The sequence below is a fragment of the Bos indicus genome, chromosome 3 (genome assembly GCF_029378745.1).
Source record: "Bos indicus isolate NIAB-ARS_2022 breed Sahiwal x Tharparkar chromosome 3, NIAB-ARS_B.indTharparkar_mat_pri_1.0, whole genome shotgun sequence".
Lineage (NCBI taxonomy): Eukaryota > Metazoa > Chordata > Mammalia > Artiodactyla > Bovidae > Bos > Bos indicus.
In genome coordinates this window covers 101616881-101637935 of record NC_091762.1, presented here as the reverse complement: position 1 = coordinate 101637935, position 21055 = coordinate 101616881, and the positions used below count along the sequence as shown (strand labels likewise).

Here is a 21055-nt window from a genome sequence, read left to right as displayed (position 1 = left end):
CGCCGCCGGGCAGCCGGGGGGAATCCGCCCGCATCGCCGCCCTCGCCGGCCGGGCGGCCGCGGGGCCCGGAGCGCCGGAGGCCGGGGCTGGGGCGGCACCGCGCGGCGGCCTCCGGGGCCCGCTAGAGCAGCCCCCGGCGGCTATGCCGAGGGCCCGGAGCGGCCGGCGGAGCAGGGGGGCCGGCGGGAGGGAGGAAGTAGGTTTGTTTACGGGCTGTTTGGGGCGGGGCAGGCCTGGACCAGGGTCCGGAGCTGGGGCGGGGGCTGGGATTCCCGGCCGCGCTGACGCTGTCTTCTCTTTTTTGCATCTGCCCGGGATTTTCTCCCAGACCTTCTTGCGAGTGCGAGCCAACCGGCAGACCCGACTGAATGGTGAGTCTTGCACAGCCCCTCCCTTCGCCCCACCCCCGGCCTCCTCCCTCCCTCACTGCCTGCAGCTCCTGGCTCGCCTGGGTCTCTTCAACGTTAGGGCCCGTTGGTTTCCTCGCAGTCACAGCGCCTCAGTATGTGCCGACTGAGGCTGCCGCCCTCAGTTTCCCCATCTGTTTAATGGAGGTGATTGTTGCCAGCTCTTGCGTGAGCCTCTCTAGGCCTTGAAGAACCCTGGGGGGCAATAAGTGGCAGAGAATGAGGAACAAGCCACACAATTCCACTTGGGAGCTCCGCTTTGAATTTGCAAACTGCTGGGACCTCACTGTACAAGCCGGCAGGGCGCTGAGAATGTTTTTCTTCCAGTTTTTAATCAGTGCCCAGTCGTGTGAATACAGCCTCTCTGCTGAGACTTGACAATGCAGTGAGATCTGGAGTTCCCACGGCAACAGGAACTAACTCATCCCAGGGCTCTTTGAGTTATCAGTCAGCCCACATTTCACAAAGGTGATCAGCGTGGGCTCAACAGCTTTTAGAGGCCTTGTCTGAAAGCACGCTGCGTATGCACTACCTGGCAGCCGCCCCCCCCCCCGCCCTTTTTGGATTCAAACCTCTGGAGCATTCCTGTTTGCTGAACAAACTGGATGATCTAGTTTTTTGTGCTGACTAGGGTGTGGTATATCTGGGGGTTGGCAGTAAGGGGCTTGGGGGTCTCTGGACCAGCTGGTAAGGCCATCGATGTTCAAGATCCCCAGTTCCTGCCACTTGGTTTCTGCTGCCAGGCTGAGCCCCAGATTGGGAAAAGGAGAGCATTTATCATAGGCCGGCCCCATGTTAAGCGTCTTTATCATAACTGAGAGGGAGTGTTAACACTCGTTTTGTAGATGAGGAAACTGAGGCTGGGACAGGTGAAGTGGTTTTTTGAAAACCACACAGCTGGGATATAGCCGAGCCATGGTTTGAACCGGTTAACCCACTCTAGTATTCTTGCCTGGAGAATTCCATGGACAGAGGAACCTGATGGATTATATTATAGTGCATGGGGTTGCAAAGAGTCGGACAGACTGAGCGATAAACACACACCTACCTCCAAAGCCTGTGCTGCTTGGACCATGCCATGCTGCCTCCTTGGCAATACTTTGACTTTTCCTGATAGTGGAAGCTTCCAGGTAGGGAACACACTTTTCCCTATCATGCTTTAGTAAGCTTAGTTCAGGACTTAGAAGATGGATGGCAAGAAAATAAGCAAACCTGCCTTGCTTATTTGAGAATTTCCAGGTGATGCCCAGTCCATCAGGGTGCTTTCCTGGGACCACAAGGAGTTTTCTGGCACGAGTGGCTTGGGCGAGCAACGCATCCAGTGTCCTAGTTTCCTTGACAGTCCTGTGAGATTCACCTCTTTATTCAATTTATCAGTGTCTCTCATCGTCTCCTTCTTACCAGAGAGGCATTCCCTCCGGCTCTAGGCAGGTGAGGGGATGCACCTTTGTACCGGAGCATGGCTCCATACAGCCTTCTCGAACTCTCAGGGTCACTTGCTCAATGCCTTTCTGATACCTGGCATCCCTTCTCCACCCCAGCCCTGGCTCTAGAGTGTCAAGGTGGATTGAGCCTGAGATGCCAAGGGTTAGGGCAGTCAAGGTGCAAGAGTCTAGATCTTTGTCCACAAAATCAAGTGGGCACCAGAACATGGTCACACCTGTAGTGAGAGCAGCGGAAACAGAGGAGATGGGCCAGGCTGCAGGCCAAGGCTTCCCAAACTCCATGCTCAGTCCTTGTGAGATGGTGGCTTTCCTGTTGATTTGGCTCTTTCTAGGGCTGCTCTATTCTGGAGTAACTCCCTGCTTCAGGCCCTCAACAGGCAGGAGCTGGGGTTCCAAGTGCTCCCCTAGCACATTCACAGGATCCGTCTTTGTTGATACTGATCAGCTGGGGGCACTCTTGGGACAAGAGAGCCTTTGAAGCTATGGAGTAAGGCATGGTTTCCTCTCCAGCCTTTGCCACTTTTTAGCTACCTGGGCGACTGCCTGATTGAGCTTTAAGTATCTTTATCTGGAAAAATGCTTAATACAACCTGGTTTCCAGATATAGAATAAAATGAGCTTCCTTGTGTAAGGCAGTTAAATCTTACACACAGCTGAAGCTCTAAATTGTAACTTATCAACTGTCACCTGCATCACTGTTCACCAGTGTCTCACTCCCTAGCCTGCATTGATGAGCCTTCCACTAGGATCAGTATCCACGAGAAAGTTCTTTCTGGTCTTGCAGTGGGGAACCCTTCCTTCCTTGGCTGGCTCCACTCCCGCCCTAATCAGTCTGGTCTCCAAGGGGCTAGCTCTGCATCAAGGGAGGAGGTAGAGGGAACAGAGTCCCTTGTTTTGACCCCTTCCTGCTTCAGTGACAGGAGGGCTGCAGAGAGGGATTAGTGAGCTAATTAGAAATGATTGCATCTCTCAGCATTAATTAGCAGTGCTGTGGGCTTGCAGTGTGCACTTTGGAATTGAGCCCCCTGTGGGACAGCATGGCAGGCAGCCCTCTGCCTCGGGGGCCTGCCAGCCCCTCTTCACTGATTAGAAATGATGGAACAGGTTCGGGTAGGCACGGTAAGGGCTACCCTCTCAGGATATTCTGGACTCTCTGACTAGACCCGCTGTACCTTTATGACTGGGCCTCGATCTCCTCTTCTGTAAAATGGGACCAGCGGACCTGAGAAAAATCCTCCCTGGGGTGATTCTATATAGGAGACTGAGGGCTGTACCTCGTGCCTGCTGGCCCAGGAACAAAATGGTTTTAACTGATAAGTGAACAGCTGGCCAAATCAGGCCCCTGGAGAGACCTTGGATTCTAGCCAAGAGGTGATCTCTAAAGTTGTGTGTCTTGACTCTAAAAAAGCCTGCGTTCTTGGCCTTCTGGGGAGATAGCTAGTAAGTGCCAAGGGGAGCATCTTTGCTCACTGGACTCAGTTGAGCACCGCAGGTAGGCAGCTGTGGGTTGAGCTTGAGCCATCTGTGGCCAAAGAGTGGACACTCGGCTGGCCTAGCACCAGTCTCCTCCCCAGGCACTTGTGGCAGGGCCCAGACCCCAGAGGAGCTGAAGGTGCCGCGTAACGAGGGCGCGATTGGGCGTGAGCCAGAGGGCTAATGTCTGGGAGGAGGTCAGGATATCAGTCCCGCTGGGACCTTGGGAGCTCCAGTGACCGTCTGCCTGTTCTGTGCTTTGTTTTTGGTTTCTCCATGCAGCTCGGATTGGGAAAATGAAACGGAGGAAGCAAGATGAAGGGCAGGTATGTCCCCTGTGCAGCCGCCCCCTGGCAGGATCGGAGCAGGAGATGAGTAGGCATGTGGAGCATTGCCTTTCTAAGGTAGAGGGGCCATCACCACCTACCCCGCCCCCTTCCCCTGACACTAGCCGCTGACTGCCTCCAATCTCTGGGCTGTTGGGGTCTCCACGTGGTCTCAGCAGCTGCTTCTTCTCTGTTCTTTGCCCTCTTCCTTTGCTTTCACTCTCCCACTCCTCCCCTGGGGCTCCAGTGGAAAATTATCGGGAAAAAGCCCAGGTCTTTGATCTCTCAATTGGTTTACTTCCAAGGAGCCCTAGAGCCGGGGGCCTGTGGGGCACACTGCAGCTGGGGGCCTGGGCTGTGCCTTCCTCGCAGGCCCTGGGGAGCAGGTAGGGACGGCCTGGGACCCGCATGATCCTGCTCTGCTCTTCACAGAGGGAAGGCTCCTGCATGGCTGAGGACGATGCCGCGGACATCGAGCATGAGAACAGCAACCGCTTTGAGGAGTATGAGTGGTGCGGGCAGAAGCGGATACGGGCCACCACTCTCCTGGAAGGTGGTTTCCGAGGTACAAGCAGCCAACACCTAGGCAGTGGCACTGTGGCGGCCAGGCCTCTGCTGGGTAGCCATCTGTGGGAGCCAAGAGGCCAGGGCTGGTGGCTGGTCATCCATTCGGCCACGTGGGAACTGCTGCTGGCAGGGCTTCTTTGTGACCGTGCTGCCTGCCTGTGATGTGCATATTAAAATGGATGTATTTGGGTGGGGAAATGGAATTGTGAGGCTGCAAGCTAGGAGTGACGAGGGGGGCTCTCCGCCTCGGGTGATGCATTGAAGGTGACAGCCAAGCCGCGTTAGCACCTGCATAAAATATTAAAGGGACGGTTATGCATTTATCACTCCATCCCTCTTAAGGCTGATAAATGAGAATCCAGCAACCTGCTGTACACCTCCAGCACTGGGGGCCCCGAGGGCTTCCAGGCAAACACATTGGATTTTCTTCCTCCTCCTCCTCGGCCCCACGTCAGGGAAATCAGTTACAGAGGAGAGAGTGAGTTATGGCAAAATTTGACCTCCCATGAGCTTCATTGGTGAATCTAATTTTAGCTGTGATCCCATCCCTTCTCCCTGGGCGCCCTTTGCCCTGAAGCAAGAGGGGCCTATGCCCAGCTGCTCCTGCTTCCCTTGGGCTCGCTGCAGAGGGCTCTGCAGGGACCTCCCCAGCTCCACTGCCCACCTGGATCCTTGGAGACACATGGTTTGGCCCAATGGAAGTCCCCCACCTCCACCAGGTTAAATAGACTGGTAGGAACCCAAGATCCGTGTCCTCTTGTTGATGCTTCCTGCCTTGGGCAGGATGAAGGGGGAGCTGTCTTGCCTCCCAGCCTCTAGCTCATCGCTCTTTCTGTGCACAAGCACAGCTGGCACTGCAGCTTGTGGTCATTAAGTGAGCCAATCTGCTTCCCATCTGCCTCCAGTTCTCTGGGCAACACCCTTGGGAGTAGTGCTGTGTCTGGTCCCTTGAGAATATCGCGGCTGAGAGGAGGGTCTCTGCCTCACTGGGGCTACGCTTCTAGGGCTGGTGATGAGAAGTGGTCCCTACAGTGCCATCCAGGGCAGACTGGCCACATGAAGAGGCCATAAGCCCAGGTGTGGCATTATGCCTCGGGTCTTCTATCACATTGGCAAAATGTAAATGAGAAAGGTTAATCAGACCAAACTGAGGACTGAGCTAGAGAATGTCCATTTGCTATTTCCCTCTGGTCCTGTCCTAGAGTGTCTAGGCCCAAAGAGCCCCAAAGCCAGGGATCCTGTGACTGTACTCACAGGTGTCCCTGGCCAGTTCTGGGATCCCGCTCTGGGTTCGCTCTGTTGGTGGCTGCAGGTTTTCATGTCTTCCATTGCTGTGGCAACTTCTTGGTCAGGTTACTTGGCCCAGAACTGGACCTGATGGCTTCTGGGCTCCAGACAAGGCTTAGGAAGATGAAGCCGCATGGGGCCTGCGCATACGACCATGGATTTCCCAGGCCCTGGGACCTACTTGCAGAGTGGGTGTGAGGGGCTCTTCAGCCCTGGGCGGGTGTCAGTTTTCCCTGAGTGTTTACACGGTGAGGTTGTTCCTTTCAAGAATTCCTGAGAGGAGTTCAAAGCGGGGTTTTTCTTTGAGCGATTTGGAGAGCGAGAATGAGAGTGAGACTTGAAGAGGGAACAGGGGCCGGAGGTGCCTTTATCTGCAGAGAATTGCTCCGGCTTTCCTGATAGAAGCTGCTGCCGCCTCTTAAACAGCTTAGTGCAGTCAAAAGACAGACAGACTTGAAAGGCTGTTTTACAGCGAGATCAGCAGGGGCCACGAGGCAGAGAGCAGGGCGCAGTGGAGCGGAGGAGGCTGAGGCTCCTCGGTAGGGGGTGCTATCAAAGGAGGCCCTGGCTGATCCTGACCGCCTCTGCCCCTGAAACCTTGTCTGCAGAAGCTGGCCATCTGTCAGTCTACCCGTCTTGGCCAGGACCGAGAGGCCCCAACTCTTGGGGGGTTGGGTGTGGCCCCACCAGGCGGCCTGGTGTCAGTGCAGCGCATTGATCGCCCGCCGGGCGGGCTGGGCCGCAAGCCGGGCAGCGCGTGCTTAATGTGATTGAAAGGCAGTTAAAATGGCGGTGACCTTTTCAGGAGGAATTAGATTGCCTGCCAAGACCGGTTAGAGGGAGTGATAACGCCGGTTGAAGAAGCTGCCCGGCCAACTTCAGAGAGAGGGAGCAGAGGCAAGATGAGCAGGCGAGCAGCGAGGCCCATTTAAGCCGCACTGTGCGTGCTGACAGAACAGAGATTGCTGTCCTTGTTAGATATGAAAGAATTGAAGAATTGCACATAAGTTCCTGTATCTGATCATCACCTGTTCCTCCTCCCAGACCAGGGCCCCTTAGTCATCCTCAGCATGTCTTCCCACCAGGCCCAATGGGGGCTGGTCTGGTGGAGCAGATGAGTTCCTTTGAATGTAATGTGCCGTGGAGCCAATGAACAAGCAGGGATTTTTGGTGGGACACTTGACTGAGGAGAATAGGCCTTGGAGATGGGACCTTTGATTACTGAGACCCTGAGAGGTCAGGCCTGGGAGGGCTTGGAGTTGGTATTATAGGACCGAATGAAGGATCAGACAGAACAGGTAAGGACTGGAATAGGTCCAGGTAGACGTGGATTTTCAAGAGCCTAAAAGAAGAGATACTGAAAGGTTTCAAGAGAGTGGTTTGAAAGAAACGTTTGTTTAGGAAGCGTGGTGGTCTTCTCAGTTCTAGGGGACACCCTGGGCTGTGTGCGTGAGCTGCGGGTTGTCCTCTCTGAACCTTGGGTTTGCTAGCCTGCTGGTGCTGTTTCTCCCCACTCAGTTATAATTGCATAAAGGGCGGCGCATAGACCATAGTGCTTCACCAACATCTCCCTAAAAGAGTTCAGCATTAGGCGGAGAAAAGACGCTCTTCAGACACCCCATGCCAGCCCTGGGCAGAGCAAGGGGCCTCTAGGTTGGGCCACAGTGGGAACCAATTATACAGCCCCTGGGGACAAAGGAGGTGTGTGACGAAGGAGCCCGGCTTTCCTCATTGCCTATCTCCAACTCCTGGTCTCGGACAAGAGACTTGTGATAGGAGCCTTGATCCTTCCCCTGTCTTGTTTGCCGGTGAATGTTCACTTAGCTGGATTAGGGGAGCCTGGAGCTCATTATCTCTGGGATGCACAGGCTGGAGAGAGGACATGGAACGGTTGGCTTCAGGTGACGTGACAGTGATGCAGTGGGCATTTGGGTAACAGGTGGAGAGATTTCCCAGGAGGCGACAGGAAGTGGAAGGTGCTGCAGCTCAATCTTTGAGCCCTGGAAGGAAATGCGTCCCTGGAATCCAGCATTGAGCCCCTTTGAATCAAACAGGTAGAAGGGTAGAGACAGGGACGCTACTAAGAGAACCCGACGTCCAGGCCTCTATCCTGCCCCGATCTTCGCCTAGGGGTTGCATCTTACTTGAGTACTTGCCTTGGATTTAGACTGGCTCCATGTGGCCTGGAATGAGATGCCATGGAGAGGAAAGGTGGGGCAGCTGTGGTGCAGATCTGTTAACTGGCTGTTGCTTGGTAAAACTTCAATGCCAGATTGTGGGTCAAGGGGTTGAGAGATATTGTGAGTCCAGGGCCGGGAGAAATTGGCCTGGCCTTAGCTGCTGCCTCCTTCTGCATGTTGATTTCCTAAAGATGGGAGCCCCAGATTCTCAAAATGTCCCCCAGGGAGCCCTGCTGCCTGGTACAGTCAGTGACAGGTGCTGGAACAGCCAACTGCCAGAGGCAGTCTTGGAATGGAGTGTGTCCAGGCTGCCGCTTTCTACCTCCTTACCACCCTGAGTTAGAGCTTGTTTGGTGGGAGGAGCAAGGAGCAGGGCACCTTCTGTCCCCTGTGGCAACTGACGGGGATTTAATCGCCTTTTGGAAACACAATTGTTAAGCCGGGACAGAGGGAGTACAGGCAGAAGGAGCAAGTATCAATGGTTTTAAACGGCGTCTGTCTCTCTGCGCCTCTCCTGACGTGAGGCAGTGAAACGCGTTATCGAGGAGGCCCGGAAAGTGGCTAAGTGCGTTTGACACACGCCAACTCCCTGCCTCCACACTGGATAATTGCATTGTCAACTGTTCAGCGAGGTGGCAGGTGACACTGCAGGCCGATTGATTGTCCCGCATCGCAGCTCCCCAGACTGTCAGCTCCCCAATCGATGGCGTTTACACAAGACACCGTAACTGCATCTGTAACTAATTCCAGTGTAAAACTCTCCGGAAGCTGCTGCTGCGCACCCCCGCTTCTCCCCTCCTCTGGAGAGCACCGGGCCTCTGGAGGCCCCAGGATGCCTTTCTCCCTGGGCTTTGGTTTTGTTGGGAACAGCAGGTGAGGAAATCGATGGCTCCTTTTTTGTGGTTTCAAGTTCCAGGACGTTACTGCCCCTAGTCAGTGGGCATCTCCAGTTTCACAATCGATCATCTGATCAATTGATCAAATTAACGCTGATTTTTTTTTCCTTCTCTCTTTGCGATGACCCAAGAAGAAATGAGTTTATGAGAGATGGGTCATTTTTATAAAATTTAGGCTTTGCTTATCATTTATGAACTTAACCCTCTCCCTCTCTATTGCTAAGTATCCACTTGGAGGGAAGAGGTGTTTTTTGAACTGCCTGCCCTCCCTAGACCAGGCCCCCACTGCTGAGCATCACTGATCATCAGGGTTAGTCTGCCTGTGGACAGCACCCAGCCCTTCATGGGTCTGAGCCACAACAAGGGGACTCCCCGGTGACTGAAGAGTGTTTTGGGTCATCTTGCGGGGTCTGAAGGCAGTCCCTGCTCTGGATAGTAACAGCAGGCGTGGCAGCTTGCCTGTTACTCTGGAGCTTCACAGAGCAGGAGCCAGAGGCTTGGGAAGGCGTTCTCTGTGCCATCTTGCTTCTGAGTACTGGCTTGGGATATTCCAGCAGCTGAGAACATAAAATGACTGTGGAGCCTTCTCAAAGTATGTGTGGGAGGGGGGCCGGTTGGCGGGGGCCCTGTCTGCATAAAATGGCTTTATGGCCGTTTCTTTTTATTATGATTCTGCCAGAAGTCAGCAAGTGACATTTCATTAAGAAAATAAAGTTTAATGTGCTGGGAAGGAGGTTGGAGTTGGCTGGGGCAGCACAGGAGTGAAATTGGCAGTGGCAGCCTGTTCTGAACACCTGAGGGGTAGGGAGAGGCTCCCAGCATCTGTCTGCTGGAGGGGGGGGTCAGGGTCAGAGTCAGCTGCTCTGGCCAAAGGCAGGCCTTTTCCTTGGCAAACAAGATGTGTCGTGCTCTCCATCCTGTCAGTGTGGTTGGAGAAGAAGGAGATTGTTGCCCACTTGAGAGATGGGGTCTGAGAGGTGAGGTTGTGGCCAGAGAGGTTTCTGCAGGCCACCAGCTGATCAGGCCTGGACCTGCCTCTGGCACAGGGCTCCCAGCACCTAACAGCAGCACCGTTGGCATTTAGCCATCACTGCTCGGGGGTGTTATGTGGCAGCTGTGGTGGGCTTGGCCAGCTCTGTGCTGGGTGATGCTTAGATCACAGACTTAGGGTTTAATCTGGTGAGCAGCAGTGACAATACGTGGTCCTACATGTGACTTTGGAGTGTACAGGAGCCTGGGTGGGCACCACGGAAGGGGCCCCTTTGTAGAATTATCTAGGGAAGTCTCATCTGTACTCAGCACCTTGAGCGTGGGAATCAGATCAGGAAACAACGTCCTCAGTGTCAAGCCAAGCGGAGGATGAGTTCAATGAAGTTTGAGAGAATGGTGAAGCAAGTTCATTCAGGAAGTATTTAAAGAGCAACTACTATGTGCAGGTACCAGGAATAAAAGGCATGATTGAGACGAGTCAGACTGGCAGAATGAGCGGGAATGTGTTCTGTAGACCAAGAGGGAGACCTTTCTAGGCAGAGAGAACAGGAAGTACAAAGGCCTAGGGGCGTGAGAAAACACACAGGCCCTGGGAACCAAAATAGCTGTGTTCCACCAGACTACAGAGACCTGGTCCAGGCCTGGCAGGCAATGAGACTGCAGAGATAAAGACTTCCGGCCACTGGGCTGCTTTACGTGTGGAGAAGCCTGGACTTTTCCTGGCACTTTGGGAGTGCCTCGTTTTCTCAGGTTTGCCATGGGAGCCATACTGGGCTGAGGAGTGGTGCTAGGATTCTCGGCTTTGCTTCTCACTCACCCACAAGGCAGGGCTGGGCAGGGTCTGGCCAAGCCGGAAGATGTGAGGCTGACTGCTGAGCTGCGTGCACTTGGGGGAGGGGGGTTGGCAGGGCTCGAGGGGCGCAGGCTCTAAGTGAACCTGATGGCTACATTCTGATTGATGGCGGAGTTTGTCTCCCAAACTGTCAGAGGGTTTATAGAGGTGCCACTCACCCACAAGGTGGGAATTGCTTGTCAGGACACTTGGCTGTGAATAGGAGACAGAGCTGTAACTTGGTGTTTTCTCAGCTTAATGGCCCTGCTGCTGACCCGCCTGCTGCCTTGAGTTTGTTTGTGCCTCATGTGGAGGGCAGATGAGAACAGCGGGCAGGGGTGGGCCTGGGCAACACCTGTTAGCTCTCTGTTTCCCTGGTGCTGCTTGCTTCTGGGACGGGTGGGCGCGTTGTGAGACCAGAAACCAGAGGCGTAGGATAGAGAAGGATCAGGAGAAAGTGCTTTTGAAACGGGCTTGAATGATGGAGAACATTCCAGATGGAGAGACAGCATGAGCCAGACAGACAGGGTGACATTGGAGGTGGAGTAAGTCTGTCCGTGTATGTGGGACTTAGGGAGCGAAATGAGAGAAGGTGAAGAAGTGGGAGCATCCAGAGTGTAGCAAGTCTGGCTTAAGAGTAGGAATTGGTTGCGGGCACAGTGAGGAGCCGCAGGCAGTGTTGGAGCAGGGAAAAGAAGGGTCAGGACTCTATGGCGACAGGACAAAGCAATAGATGAGAGGCTTGGCAACCCACTACAAGCCTGTTGCCTTCGTGAATGTGTAAGACCCTGAAAGTGGAAGAATGGACAAGAAATTTCCGAGATCATTGAGCAGAACTCTGAGCTGCTTTGCATCGATGCCACTCACCCCAGATCCCGTCGCTTTCAGTCCTTTGTGTCCCCAGCAGGGATCCTGCACTGGCTCGTGCAATGTGGTCCGAGACCAGAACCACTGGGAGAAGGCAGGGGCAGGGAGGGAGAAGTTGCTTTGTGGTCCCTGGCCCCGGGCTATCAGGAAGGGTGGTTCTGGGAGTCCGAACACAAGGCAGGTGAGTGGGCCTGGGGCAGATTGAGCAGCTCAGCCCCTTGCATCACCACCACCCCTCCCACTACTGGCCGGGAGTCTGCCTGTTGCTGTGCCAGATACACCTTGGTGGGGTCACTGCCTGCCCCGCCCTCGGCCCTGCCTCCGCCCAGCCGGGTTGCCTCTGAGAAGCAGGTGTGCATGCCTGTCCTCCCTCGGCTGTCCCTTCTTAATCCCTTTATAACTGCACTTGTCCAGGAATCTGGGCTGAGTGAGGTGGGGATGAATAATTAATGTCAGGCGCTTCAGACACCAAATATTTGAACAGCTGCCTGGTGTTTTTGCTGGCAAGGACCTGCCGGCCAAAATCAGGACATTGGCTGAGGGTTCCGCTGTATGGCTCTGACAGGCCTTTGCCAGCCTACTCTCCCCCGGGTAGACTTGCCAGGCTGGACCATGGGGCACGGGATGCCCAGGTCCTGGGTTGGGGTGGCCTTGTAGACCTGTCTGTCCTCTTCCTACTCTTCTTAGATGTGGAAGGCGGGTGGACAGCAGGCCTAGACTAGGTGTCTCCTGAGGACTTGACATAATGTATGAATGGGCTGGTTTATGAGCAGAGACCACTTGGAGCAGCAGGCAGTGCAGGAAAGGCTAAGGTATGCAGAGTGAAAAAGAACTGTAATGTCAGAATCAAGAGCACCCAAGTGCTCTCTATTCCCCAAGCCCAAGTTTCTGCCAGGCCTTACCTAGCCCCAAACCTGACCCCTACCTTAGGGAACAGAAGGGGGATCCTTGGCCTTGTCTTGCTGGCCCCTGGCCCTCCTCACACCCTGCCTCCCACAGGCTCTGGCTTCGTCATGTGCAGCGGCAAGGAGAATCCGGACAGTGACGCTGACTTGGATGTGGATGGGGATGACACTCTGGAATATGGGAAGCCACAGTATCCTTGGGGCACTGCGGGACAAGGCGGGACTGGTGGGACAGGCCAAAGGGAATAAGGAAAGCCACAAGCACCTCCAGTCACTCATCCACCCCAAAACCCCCAGGGTCAGTGTCTCAGCTTGGGCCAGGGGCAGCCCTCCTGGGGATTCAACCCTCACGGCCCACCACAAACTAGGATCCATTATCCTTGACCACCTTGCCAGATACACGGAGGCCGATGTCATCCCCTGCACAGGCGAGGAGCCTGGCGAAGCCAAGGAGAGAGAGGCACTGCGGGGTGCAGTCCTAAAGCAAGTGTGGGCACAGGGTTGGGCGGGTGGGAGAAAGGGAAGGGAGGCCCTGGGGCGGGGGTCCACCCGGTGCCCGCCCTCCGGGCTGTCCTGCCTGCCTTCGGGGCTCACTTTGTCCTTCCTCTTTCCTTTCTCTAGTGGTGGCCCTCCTAGCACACGCATCACACCTGAGTTCTCTAAATGGGCCAGTGATGGTAAGTCCTGACCCAGGTTAGCAGGGGCCGAGGTGGGTGGTGACTGATTCAAGCCCAATCCTTCACCTGTGCTGCCCATCTGGCCAGAGTGTGAGTCCCCTCTCTGTCCCTGCAGAGATGCCATCTACCAGCAACGGCGAGAGCAGCAAACAGGAGGCCATGCAGAAGACCTGCAAGAACAGCGACATTGAGAAGTGAGTGGCCCGAGGGAGACCAACCCCGGGGACCACAGCTCAGTGGGAGGGAGGGGGCCCTTCGCTAACAGGAAGGCCTGCTGCCCTGGCACACAGCTGGCAGTGGGGCCCAGCTGGTGCTGAGCATGACTCTCTGAATTGATCACTAGGCCCCGGCCCCGGGAGCCTTGGTGGAGGGAGGAGCAGGCGGCCTGCCTGCTGCAGGGGTCTCCGCCCGGGGAATGTGATGTATGGCCGCCCAGCCCAGCCGGCACACTTGATTCATCTCCAGTTTCTGTTTCTTAATCGGGAGCTAAATTGGTTTCATTTTTCTTGTCCCGGGTGGCGCTTGCAGTGTGGGTTTTAGGCAGGAGTATTGGGTCTCATCACTTCTGGTAGGAGTTTTTGGCCCACATTCTCTGGCAGGGGAAAAGAAGATCCGTTAGCACTTCCCCCAAGGTGGGGCCACGCCTGGCCTGGATCCCCAGGAGCCACCAGGATTTGAAAGCAGCAGCACACCTTACTGCCTTTCCAGAAGCCCAGGCAGCCCAGTCCTGGCCCCAGGAGGTGGCATTGTCCAGTTCTGGCTGCCTGGAGCTGCGCTGCTGTTGGCCATTGCCTAACTCCTCACACCTGCCCCTCCCTCCTCTGAAGGCTAGGTTGCCCGGGGTTAAAAGGCAGCCTCTTCATTCCAGGGCCAGTGTTCCATCTTGCCTTCTGCCGGGAGAGTGGATTGCAGGCCAGTGCAGGGCCGGGTCGGTGGCCCAGGGTCACCTCCCATTTGTTTCCCTCCATTTTGTGTTGTCATAAATTCATTCCAGCCCGTTGTGGTTGATCAGTTTATCTCGGCCAGGGCCGCGAGTGCTGCTGGCATGATGTATGGGCCGCGGCGCAGGGCCCGGCTGCCCATGAATCACCGCAGCTGCTCCGTGTCAGCGCCGGAGCGGGCCGCACGGGTTCGGTGCAACCAGCTTGGGGGGAGAGGAATGACGTATGGATGTTTATTTAATAATTCTCTCCTACTCCAGCTGAGCGGGGCGGGCGGGGCTGTAAGGGGCGCCCACCCTCATCTGGAGGGGCTGCTCATAAATCAGAAAGACAAGATCATTAATCAGGGATGGCGCCGGAGGGGGAGGTGGGGGCCAGAGCCAGTGGCCATCCAGTGGTCCTACCCCACTGAGGGCTGGGGGAGCTGGGCTTTCTGTCCCACCTGTGTGAGCACGAGCACCAGTGGGCGGAGCCCTCGGGGATGAGCTGGAGGCGGGCTCAGTCATGTGCAGAGATCTCTGATGGGTCTGGCCCTTCAGTCCCCGTGACGTCTCTCTTTCCCAGATATGTTATGGGTTCCCGTCCTGGATCTTTTTCACATCCAGGGGAAGGAGAAACACAGGCTGCATGGCTTCTTCCAAAGAAATTCTCCACCCCATGCCTTCAAGGGGCTCTGGAATAGCTCACAACCTCCCTGGATCGGGGGCCTGGAGGATTGGGTGTTTCACTAGAGCAAAGAGTAAAGGCCAGTTATGTGCTGAGCAGATCCACCATGGGGATGGAGTGGCCTTGGAGATGGGAGTGGGAAATGGCTCTTCTGGACTCATGGCTTTTGCCTTCCCAGCTCCAGCTCATTCTCTGGTTTAGGGTTTTCGAGTTAGTTTTCTACTCTGGGGTAGGCTGCCCCCAGTTCCAGGCCTTGGTTTCCCAATCATTGAAGTAACCACACAGGATCAGCCTGGTTCTTGGAGAGGAAGGAAGCACAGCTACCCATCCTTGTCTCCTTGCCAGGAACATACCAGCAATCCAGATGGGGGTGGCACATACAGCATTGGGCAAAATGCCAGGGGGAGGACTCAGCTGTGCAAGTGCGTGTGAAGAAGGAGAGTGTGGTAAAGGCTTTCCAGAGCTGGAAAGCTGAAGGGATGCTCCCAGGAAACCCACCAGTGCCAGAAGGAGTTGTAGTCAGAGCCTTCCTCAGGTTGCTTGGAGAGAGGCAAGGCAGAGAGAGCCATGGACTGCTGGAGTGATGGATCTGGAGCATCTCTGATACAGGGATACAGCCATCAGGGAGACCTGCTGGTGCCCCTTTAAGACAGAACGGTCAGAGATCAGAGTTTGCCGCTACCCATTAAGTGTTTCCCACCATCCTCCACATGCCCCCTGTTACACCTATGCCCAGCAGGGACAGACTGCCTGGAAGCTTTCAGGCTTTCTGGCCCCACTGCCCCCCAAGGCTGGCAAGACAGACCACCCCCTAGGAGATGGCCCTAGCACACACACCGCCCTTGTGATTCTACCTCAGCTGACTGAATACACCTTCTAAACCTTAGCTCTTACCCTTTACAGCCCTCCTCCAATATCCTCAACTTCTTCCTGCAAATCGAGTGTAAGATAAACTTCCCTTTCTGATTGTGGCATCTGGGGTTGTCTTGGACACTGGGTTCCGTGTAGCAACCTTCTGCTTGTCCACAAGTGAGCCTTCCAGGCAGATGGGGCCAGGGGCCCTTGCCCTTGGTTCCCACTGTTTTCTCAGCCTGGAGGCCTATCTCCTGGTTGTAGCCAGTGTAGAGTAACAGCTATTCACACTGTTACTGGTTGATTCCAGAATCAGTCTGCCGGGGTTTGAATCCCATCTCCCCCACTCTGCGTGAACCTTGGGTAGTCTACTATGTTTCTGTGCTTTTGTTTTTGCTGAGTTGTGTCCGACTCTGCATCCCATGGACTCTAGCGTGCCGGACTCCTCTGTCCTGTACTGTCTTCCAGACCATGGCCATTGAGTCAGTGATGCTATCTAAAAGTCTCTGCCTCCCCTTTCTCCTTTTGCTTTAGTCTTTCCCAGTGTTCCTTCATATATAAAATGGGAGCATTAGGATCTCCCCATGGAGTTTTTGTGAGGTGTAAATAAGATAATAATTTTTAATCTCTCAGTAAAATTCCTGGCATTTAGTAAGTGTTTAATAAATTTTAGCTCTTTTATTTGTATTATGTCATTATTCCCTGAAGCTCATCTCCAGTACCATCTTTTCTACTCCTCCAGGAAACATTCCTCCCCCTCTGAGCTCCTCTGGGTTCTGTTGACTTGTTTTAGGAGTGGTGGGAAAGATCACTCCTTAGAATTGTCTGAGCTGTTCCCTGTTCAGTATTGTAGCTCAGAGAGTTCAGGAAGTTGCAGGGCTTGTGCAGGGATTGGACAACAGGTGAGGACCACCAGGACATCTGACATGCCAAGGAAGAAACAGCTAGGAGCCGTTGATGTAGGCCAGGCCTCCAGCCCAGGGACCTAGATTATGTGGGCCTCCTCAGATCCCCATCTCTCAGTCTCCCTGGGGGTTAGACCAGCTGTTTCTTCAGCAGGTGTTTACTTATACTCCCCTGCCTGGAGTGGGGCTGATGTCCAGAGTCAGCATTGGTGGAGTGATCATCTTGCCCTCAGGGAAGTGAGTCTGGCAGAGGAGACAGGCATTTGCAGTTGTACCGCTGTAGTGAAGTCCAGCACAGGGGCTGGAAGCGCACAAAATGGGGAGCCCCACCAATGGTACTGGCCGAGGCTTGGAAAATGTTTCTGGGAGGAGGTGGGAGCTAGGCCTGAATGATGAGATGGAACTAGAGAGTTAGGAGGTGGGGTGACCCAGAAGAAGCAGAAAGTACTTGAGAAGCCAATGGAGTGAAAGATGGTGGAGCATGTGGAAGAACTCTGGCATTGGACGTGGATGGAACGCAAAGCACGTGGCAGGGCGCTGAGGCGTGGCTGGTGGGGGCAGGCCAAAGAGGCCCTCGTAAGCTTGTAGGAGTTTGCTAGAGCTTTACTCTGAGGTGGATGCTGAAATGTTGGAAATGTCAGTAGAAGTGGTCGGTCTTGCAGAATTGGAGGTGCCAGAAAGATGGGGACTGGAGGCAGAGGGACCATCCAGGTTGGTGTAACGCAGTCATGAGCACTCAACTAGGGGTGGCAGCGTGGAAAGGAGTGGATGCCAAGGATGCGAGGAGCTGGATGTCAGGGGTGACTGGGAATGAGGAGTTTTGAGAATGGTTCCCAGGTGTCTGGTTTAGAAATTCACCAGGATGGAGGTGCAGGAGCAAGGCGGGTGAGGGGCGCAGGTCTGGAATGTGGAGTTTGTGGATCTAGGATGTGAGTGGGATCGGGGAGCAGGGAGGTCTAAGAGACATGGGTACATGTGGTTCTGGAGTCCAAGGAAGGTGTGGGCTGGAGGTTCAAATTAGAGATGCCAGCCTGCTGCCTGCGCAACTGTGCCATCCTCCTTACAGAATCACCGAAGATTCAGCTGTGACTACGTTTGAGGCCCTGAAAGCTCGGGTCAGGGAACTTGAACGGCAGCTATCTCGTGGGGACCGTTACAAATGCCTCATCTGCATGGTGAGAGGAAGGGAACCTCGCGTGTCCCTGCTTGGGCCTCAGTGCTCCCTGGGGGTTGGAGAGGGTCTCTGCCCCGTGAGCTGGGCCCTTCAGAGGGTGGGACACCTCAGAGTGACCCCTCCCTTCTCTGCCCATCTTCTCCCTAGGACTCATACTCGATGCCCCTGACATCCATCCAGTGTTGGCATGTGCACTGTGAGGAGTGCTGGCTACGGACCCTGGTGAAGTGGTCTGGGGGTTGGGAGTGGGTAGCCTTTTGGGGTTGCTGCCCAGATGTCCATGCTTATGCTTGAGCCTGCCTGGGGGGTTGGAAGAGCAAGGAGCAGGCGGAGCAGAAGCACAGACCACAGCCTGAATCCAGGATATTCATCCCCCAGCTCATGAGCCTCTCCCCTCCCCCACACCAGGTTTATCCAGTTCTCCCCAGCCATGGGGTCTCTGCTCCCTTCCCCAGCCCCCACCCTGGAGGGCCCCGTGTTACACATAGCAGTGAGATCCCCAGTCAGGAGGAGGCTGGGTGTGGGTAAGCAGGACCAGGGCCTCAGCCCCTCCCCCTCCCATTACTAAGCTCCTTCTGCTCCTGCCCCTGTTCTTCACTCAGGAGCAGCCATTAAAATGTCGCCCGGAGACAGCAATAAAAGGCCCGGACGTGGGCTCTGTGTCCTGATCAAAGGCCGCGTGTAATCTCGTTAGGGCCGCGGCAGCCACAGCTGGACCCAGCCTTGTTCTCATTACCGGGGCTCCCGCTGCGGGCCTAGCCAGGCGGTTTGATCCTGGCATCCCCCCAACACAGGAGCGTGCCTGCCTGCTCACAGAGGCTGCCCAGGTCTCCCCAGCCCTCGCGGACAGGACCAGTCCAAAGTCCCGGCACACACGGGTGCAGGGAGACATGGCTGCAGGCCCGGGTGCACACGATCAAATATGTGGCCGGGGTTTAACCAGAGGGCCTGCCCCTGCCCCCTTCTCCCCGCAGGGCGCCAAGAAGCTCTGCCCCCAGTGCAACACCATCACAGCGCCTGGAGACCTGCGGAGAATCTACTTGTGAGCCGGCCACCCCAAGCAGGCCTTGCCTCAAGCGCCCAGCCTGCCCCGCCTGCGACGAGACGCCCCCTTGTACATACTTGCACACAGGTTCCCCATGTACATACATGCACACACACGAACACGCACACACGCACACAGAGGACTCTGGAGCCAGAATGGAGGCTGAGGCCCAGGCCCTGCCTGCTGGCTCCCACCAAGACTGGGGACCATACCTGTTCTGGGTTCTGTTCCCAGGGTGGGGCAGGGAGGTGGGGGTGGGGGGAGTATTGTCAAGCAAGGCTCCTGAGATCCAGCCCCCAGACGGACAGACATGCAAACACCAGACTGAAGCACATGTAATATAGACTGTGTATGTTTACAATGTTGTGTATAAATGGGACAGCTCCCCGCCCTCTGCCCTTTCTCCTTCCCTCTGGTTGTATGATTTTCTTTTTGTTAAGAAGGCCTGGAGGCAGCGCCTCCTTGAGGGCTGGCTGGGGGCTCGGCCCATCCGCCTCGGGTGCCTGCCTCACCCCTCCCCGGTCCCTTCCCTCTCCCATGTGCTCGCTGTTCAGTGGTGTATATTTCTTCTCCCAGACGTGGGGCATGTGCCCCAAGGGAAGTGATCCTCTCCTTAGTCTTAGCTCCTGGGGCTCTTGGTAAGGAGTTGGGGGAGGGGGGAGGCACAGGCGTGGGAACCGAGCTGAAGCAGGGGCTAAGACTGGGCTGGACAAGTGTGCTTCTGGCTCCCCAGCCTTCCACAGAGAACCTTTCCTGGGATTAGAGCTGCTCTTCCTGGGAAAAGTGTGGTCTCCCCTGCCCTCCTGTGGGCCCCATGGTGTGATGCTGTGTCTGTATATTCTATACAAAGGTACTTGTCCTTTCCCTTTGTAAACTACATTGACATGGATTAAACCAGTATAAACAGCTGCTGTTTCTGTGTATGTGTACAGGGAGGGGAAGATGATGGGGTGGTAGGAACACAGGCAGTTAAGGGGTTAATTCCTGGCAGCCATGTGGGGAAAAGGACTTGGCTATGGCTTTGTAAAGCAGTGTGGGGTCAGTCTGCTCAGGGGCCCTGGAGCTCTTGTCGAGTGGGGGGGTGGGGCCAGGACCTGGACTCCTGACTATTGATGGGTAGGGGCTCCAGGTTAATTCCTTATCGATGCAGAATCGTCAGCTCATTAATCACAGGAGAGGTCAGAGCTTGGGGGTACCGAGGGGATGCAAGCTCTATCCCCTGGTCTAGGGCTGGAACAGGCTGTAAGCTCAAGTGAAAACATAATCCCCAAACCTCTGTGTCTTTCTAGTTCTTTGAAGTGATCCAGGGACCAAAGTCACCATCTTAGTCCCCTGTGGCGGCGTCTGCTCTCCATTCTAGTGACCACTACCTGCTATAGCTACTGCACAGATAAACGAGCAATAAGAACCCCCTTTATCCAAGGTGGACCCTCAAATCAGGAAACAGGCTGGGCAGCCACCACTTGAGACGGAGCTTGGTCAAGCGGTGATACTCACGGCTGACCAGTACTAGGGAGTGAGCAACTGTCTGGGTGCTTGGGCAGGTGCTCAGAGCTGCAGAGGAGGTCTTGGCCACCACAGAAAGCTTGTTTTGACAGAAGATTCTGCTAAAATTCAACACCCCAGAGTATCTTCATGACTCCAGATGCCTTTCCTTCACATGTTCTCACACACACCAGACCCCGCCTCCCAAATCTTAGACACACCCATCTCCTCTCGGATGCGTAGTGAATACGACAGAATCAGGTCCAGTTGCCAGTTCCTGTCCACCTGTGCACCCAGATGACAAATCACCCTGGTTGGAGTCCCGTGAAGGCCCTTCACAGCTCCAGGCCCAGCTTGATGGCACCAAATATTCTGAAAGCAAGGATCCTGGGGCCCAAGACTAGGAAAATATGTGGCCTGAGCAGAGCAGCTCCAGTGACGGTTGAGGGTTTAGAAGAGAAGTGGACAACGCCCAGTTCCCATCAGGCTGGCTCCTATCGGATCTCTACTCTCCCCTCTCCCTGCCTTGGACTCAGTAGGTCCTTGATGGCTGGTTACTTTCACCCCCGGGGGCCAAATGCTCTCTAATAGAAGACATTAACCCAGAGTGAGGGCATGAAACCTGCCCTGCTGTGGGATCCTTGAGTTCCATCTCATGGCACAGGCAGCACTGCCACCTGTTGGCCATGGCTAGGAATGCAGCCACACAGAGTAGGAACAGGCTGCAGCAGTTGAGGGGCCATCCCAGAGGGTTGAGGCCATGCAGGGAGAGCTGAGCTCTGGAGACAGAAGGTGCATCAGCCCCAAGACTATCAAGGGTCAGCTCCCACCCAGAGCTCTTCCAGCCATCTCCTTCACTGACTCAAACTTTCAAAGCCCATCCCTGCCCCCCAAGTCCCTTGATCACCACAGTGTGCTAAGTCACTTCAGTCGTGTCTGACTCTTTGTGACCCTATGGACTGTAGCCCACCAGGCTCCTCTGTCCATGGGATTCTCCAGGCAAGAATACTAAAGTGGGTTGCCATGCCCTCCTCTAGGGGATCTTCCCGACCCAGGGATGAAACCTGCGCCTCATGTCTCCTGCTTTGGCAGGCGGGTTCTTTACTACCAGCGCCACCTGGGAAGGGATCACCA

At 55.2% G+C, this 21055-nt stretch overlaps 1 protein-coding gene across 4 annotated transcripts in view; it reads left to right on the top strand.

Moving 5' to 3' along the window:
- Positions 1 to 19342, top strand: part of RNF220 (ring finger protein 220) — a 278923-nt gene extending 259581 nt beyond the window's left edge. For 2 of the 4 annotated variants that reach the window (XM_070786671.1, XM_070786673.1), the window contains 10 exons: positions 330 to 372; positions 3609 to 3730; positions 4085 to 4217; positions 12271 to 12367; positions 12573 to 12659; positions 12798 to 12853; positions 12969 to 13047; positions 17284 to 17392; positions 17539 to 17613; positions 18366 to 19342. In XM_070786671.1, the coding sequence (XP_070642772.1) occupies positions 330 to 372; positions 3609 to 3730; positions 4085 to 4217; positions 12271 to 12367; positions 12573 to 12659; positions 12798 to 12853; positions 12969 to 13047; positions 17284 to 17392; positions 17539 to 17613; positions 18366 to 18437 (873 nt within the window). In that variant the 3' untranslated portion in view covers positions 18438 to 19342. Of the gene's footprint in view, position 1; positions 198 to 329; positions 373 to 3608; positions 3731 to 4084; positions 4218 to 12270; positions 12368 to 12572; positions 12660 to 12797; positions 12854 to 12968; positions 13048 to 17283; positions 17393 to 17538; positions 17614 to 18365 lie in introns of those variants that run through there. The other 2 variants (XM_019957616.2, XM_070786672.1) reach the window with 2 other exon arrangements.
- The last annotated feature ends 1713 nt before the right edge of the window (positions 19343 to 21055 follow it).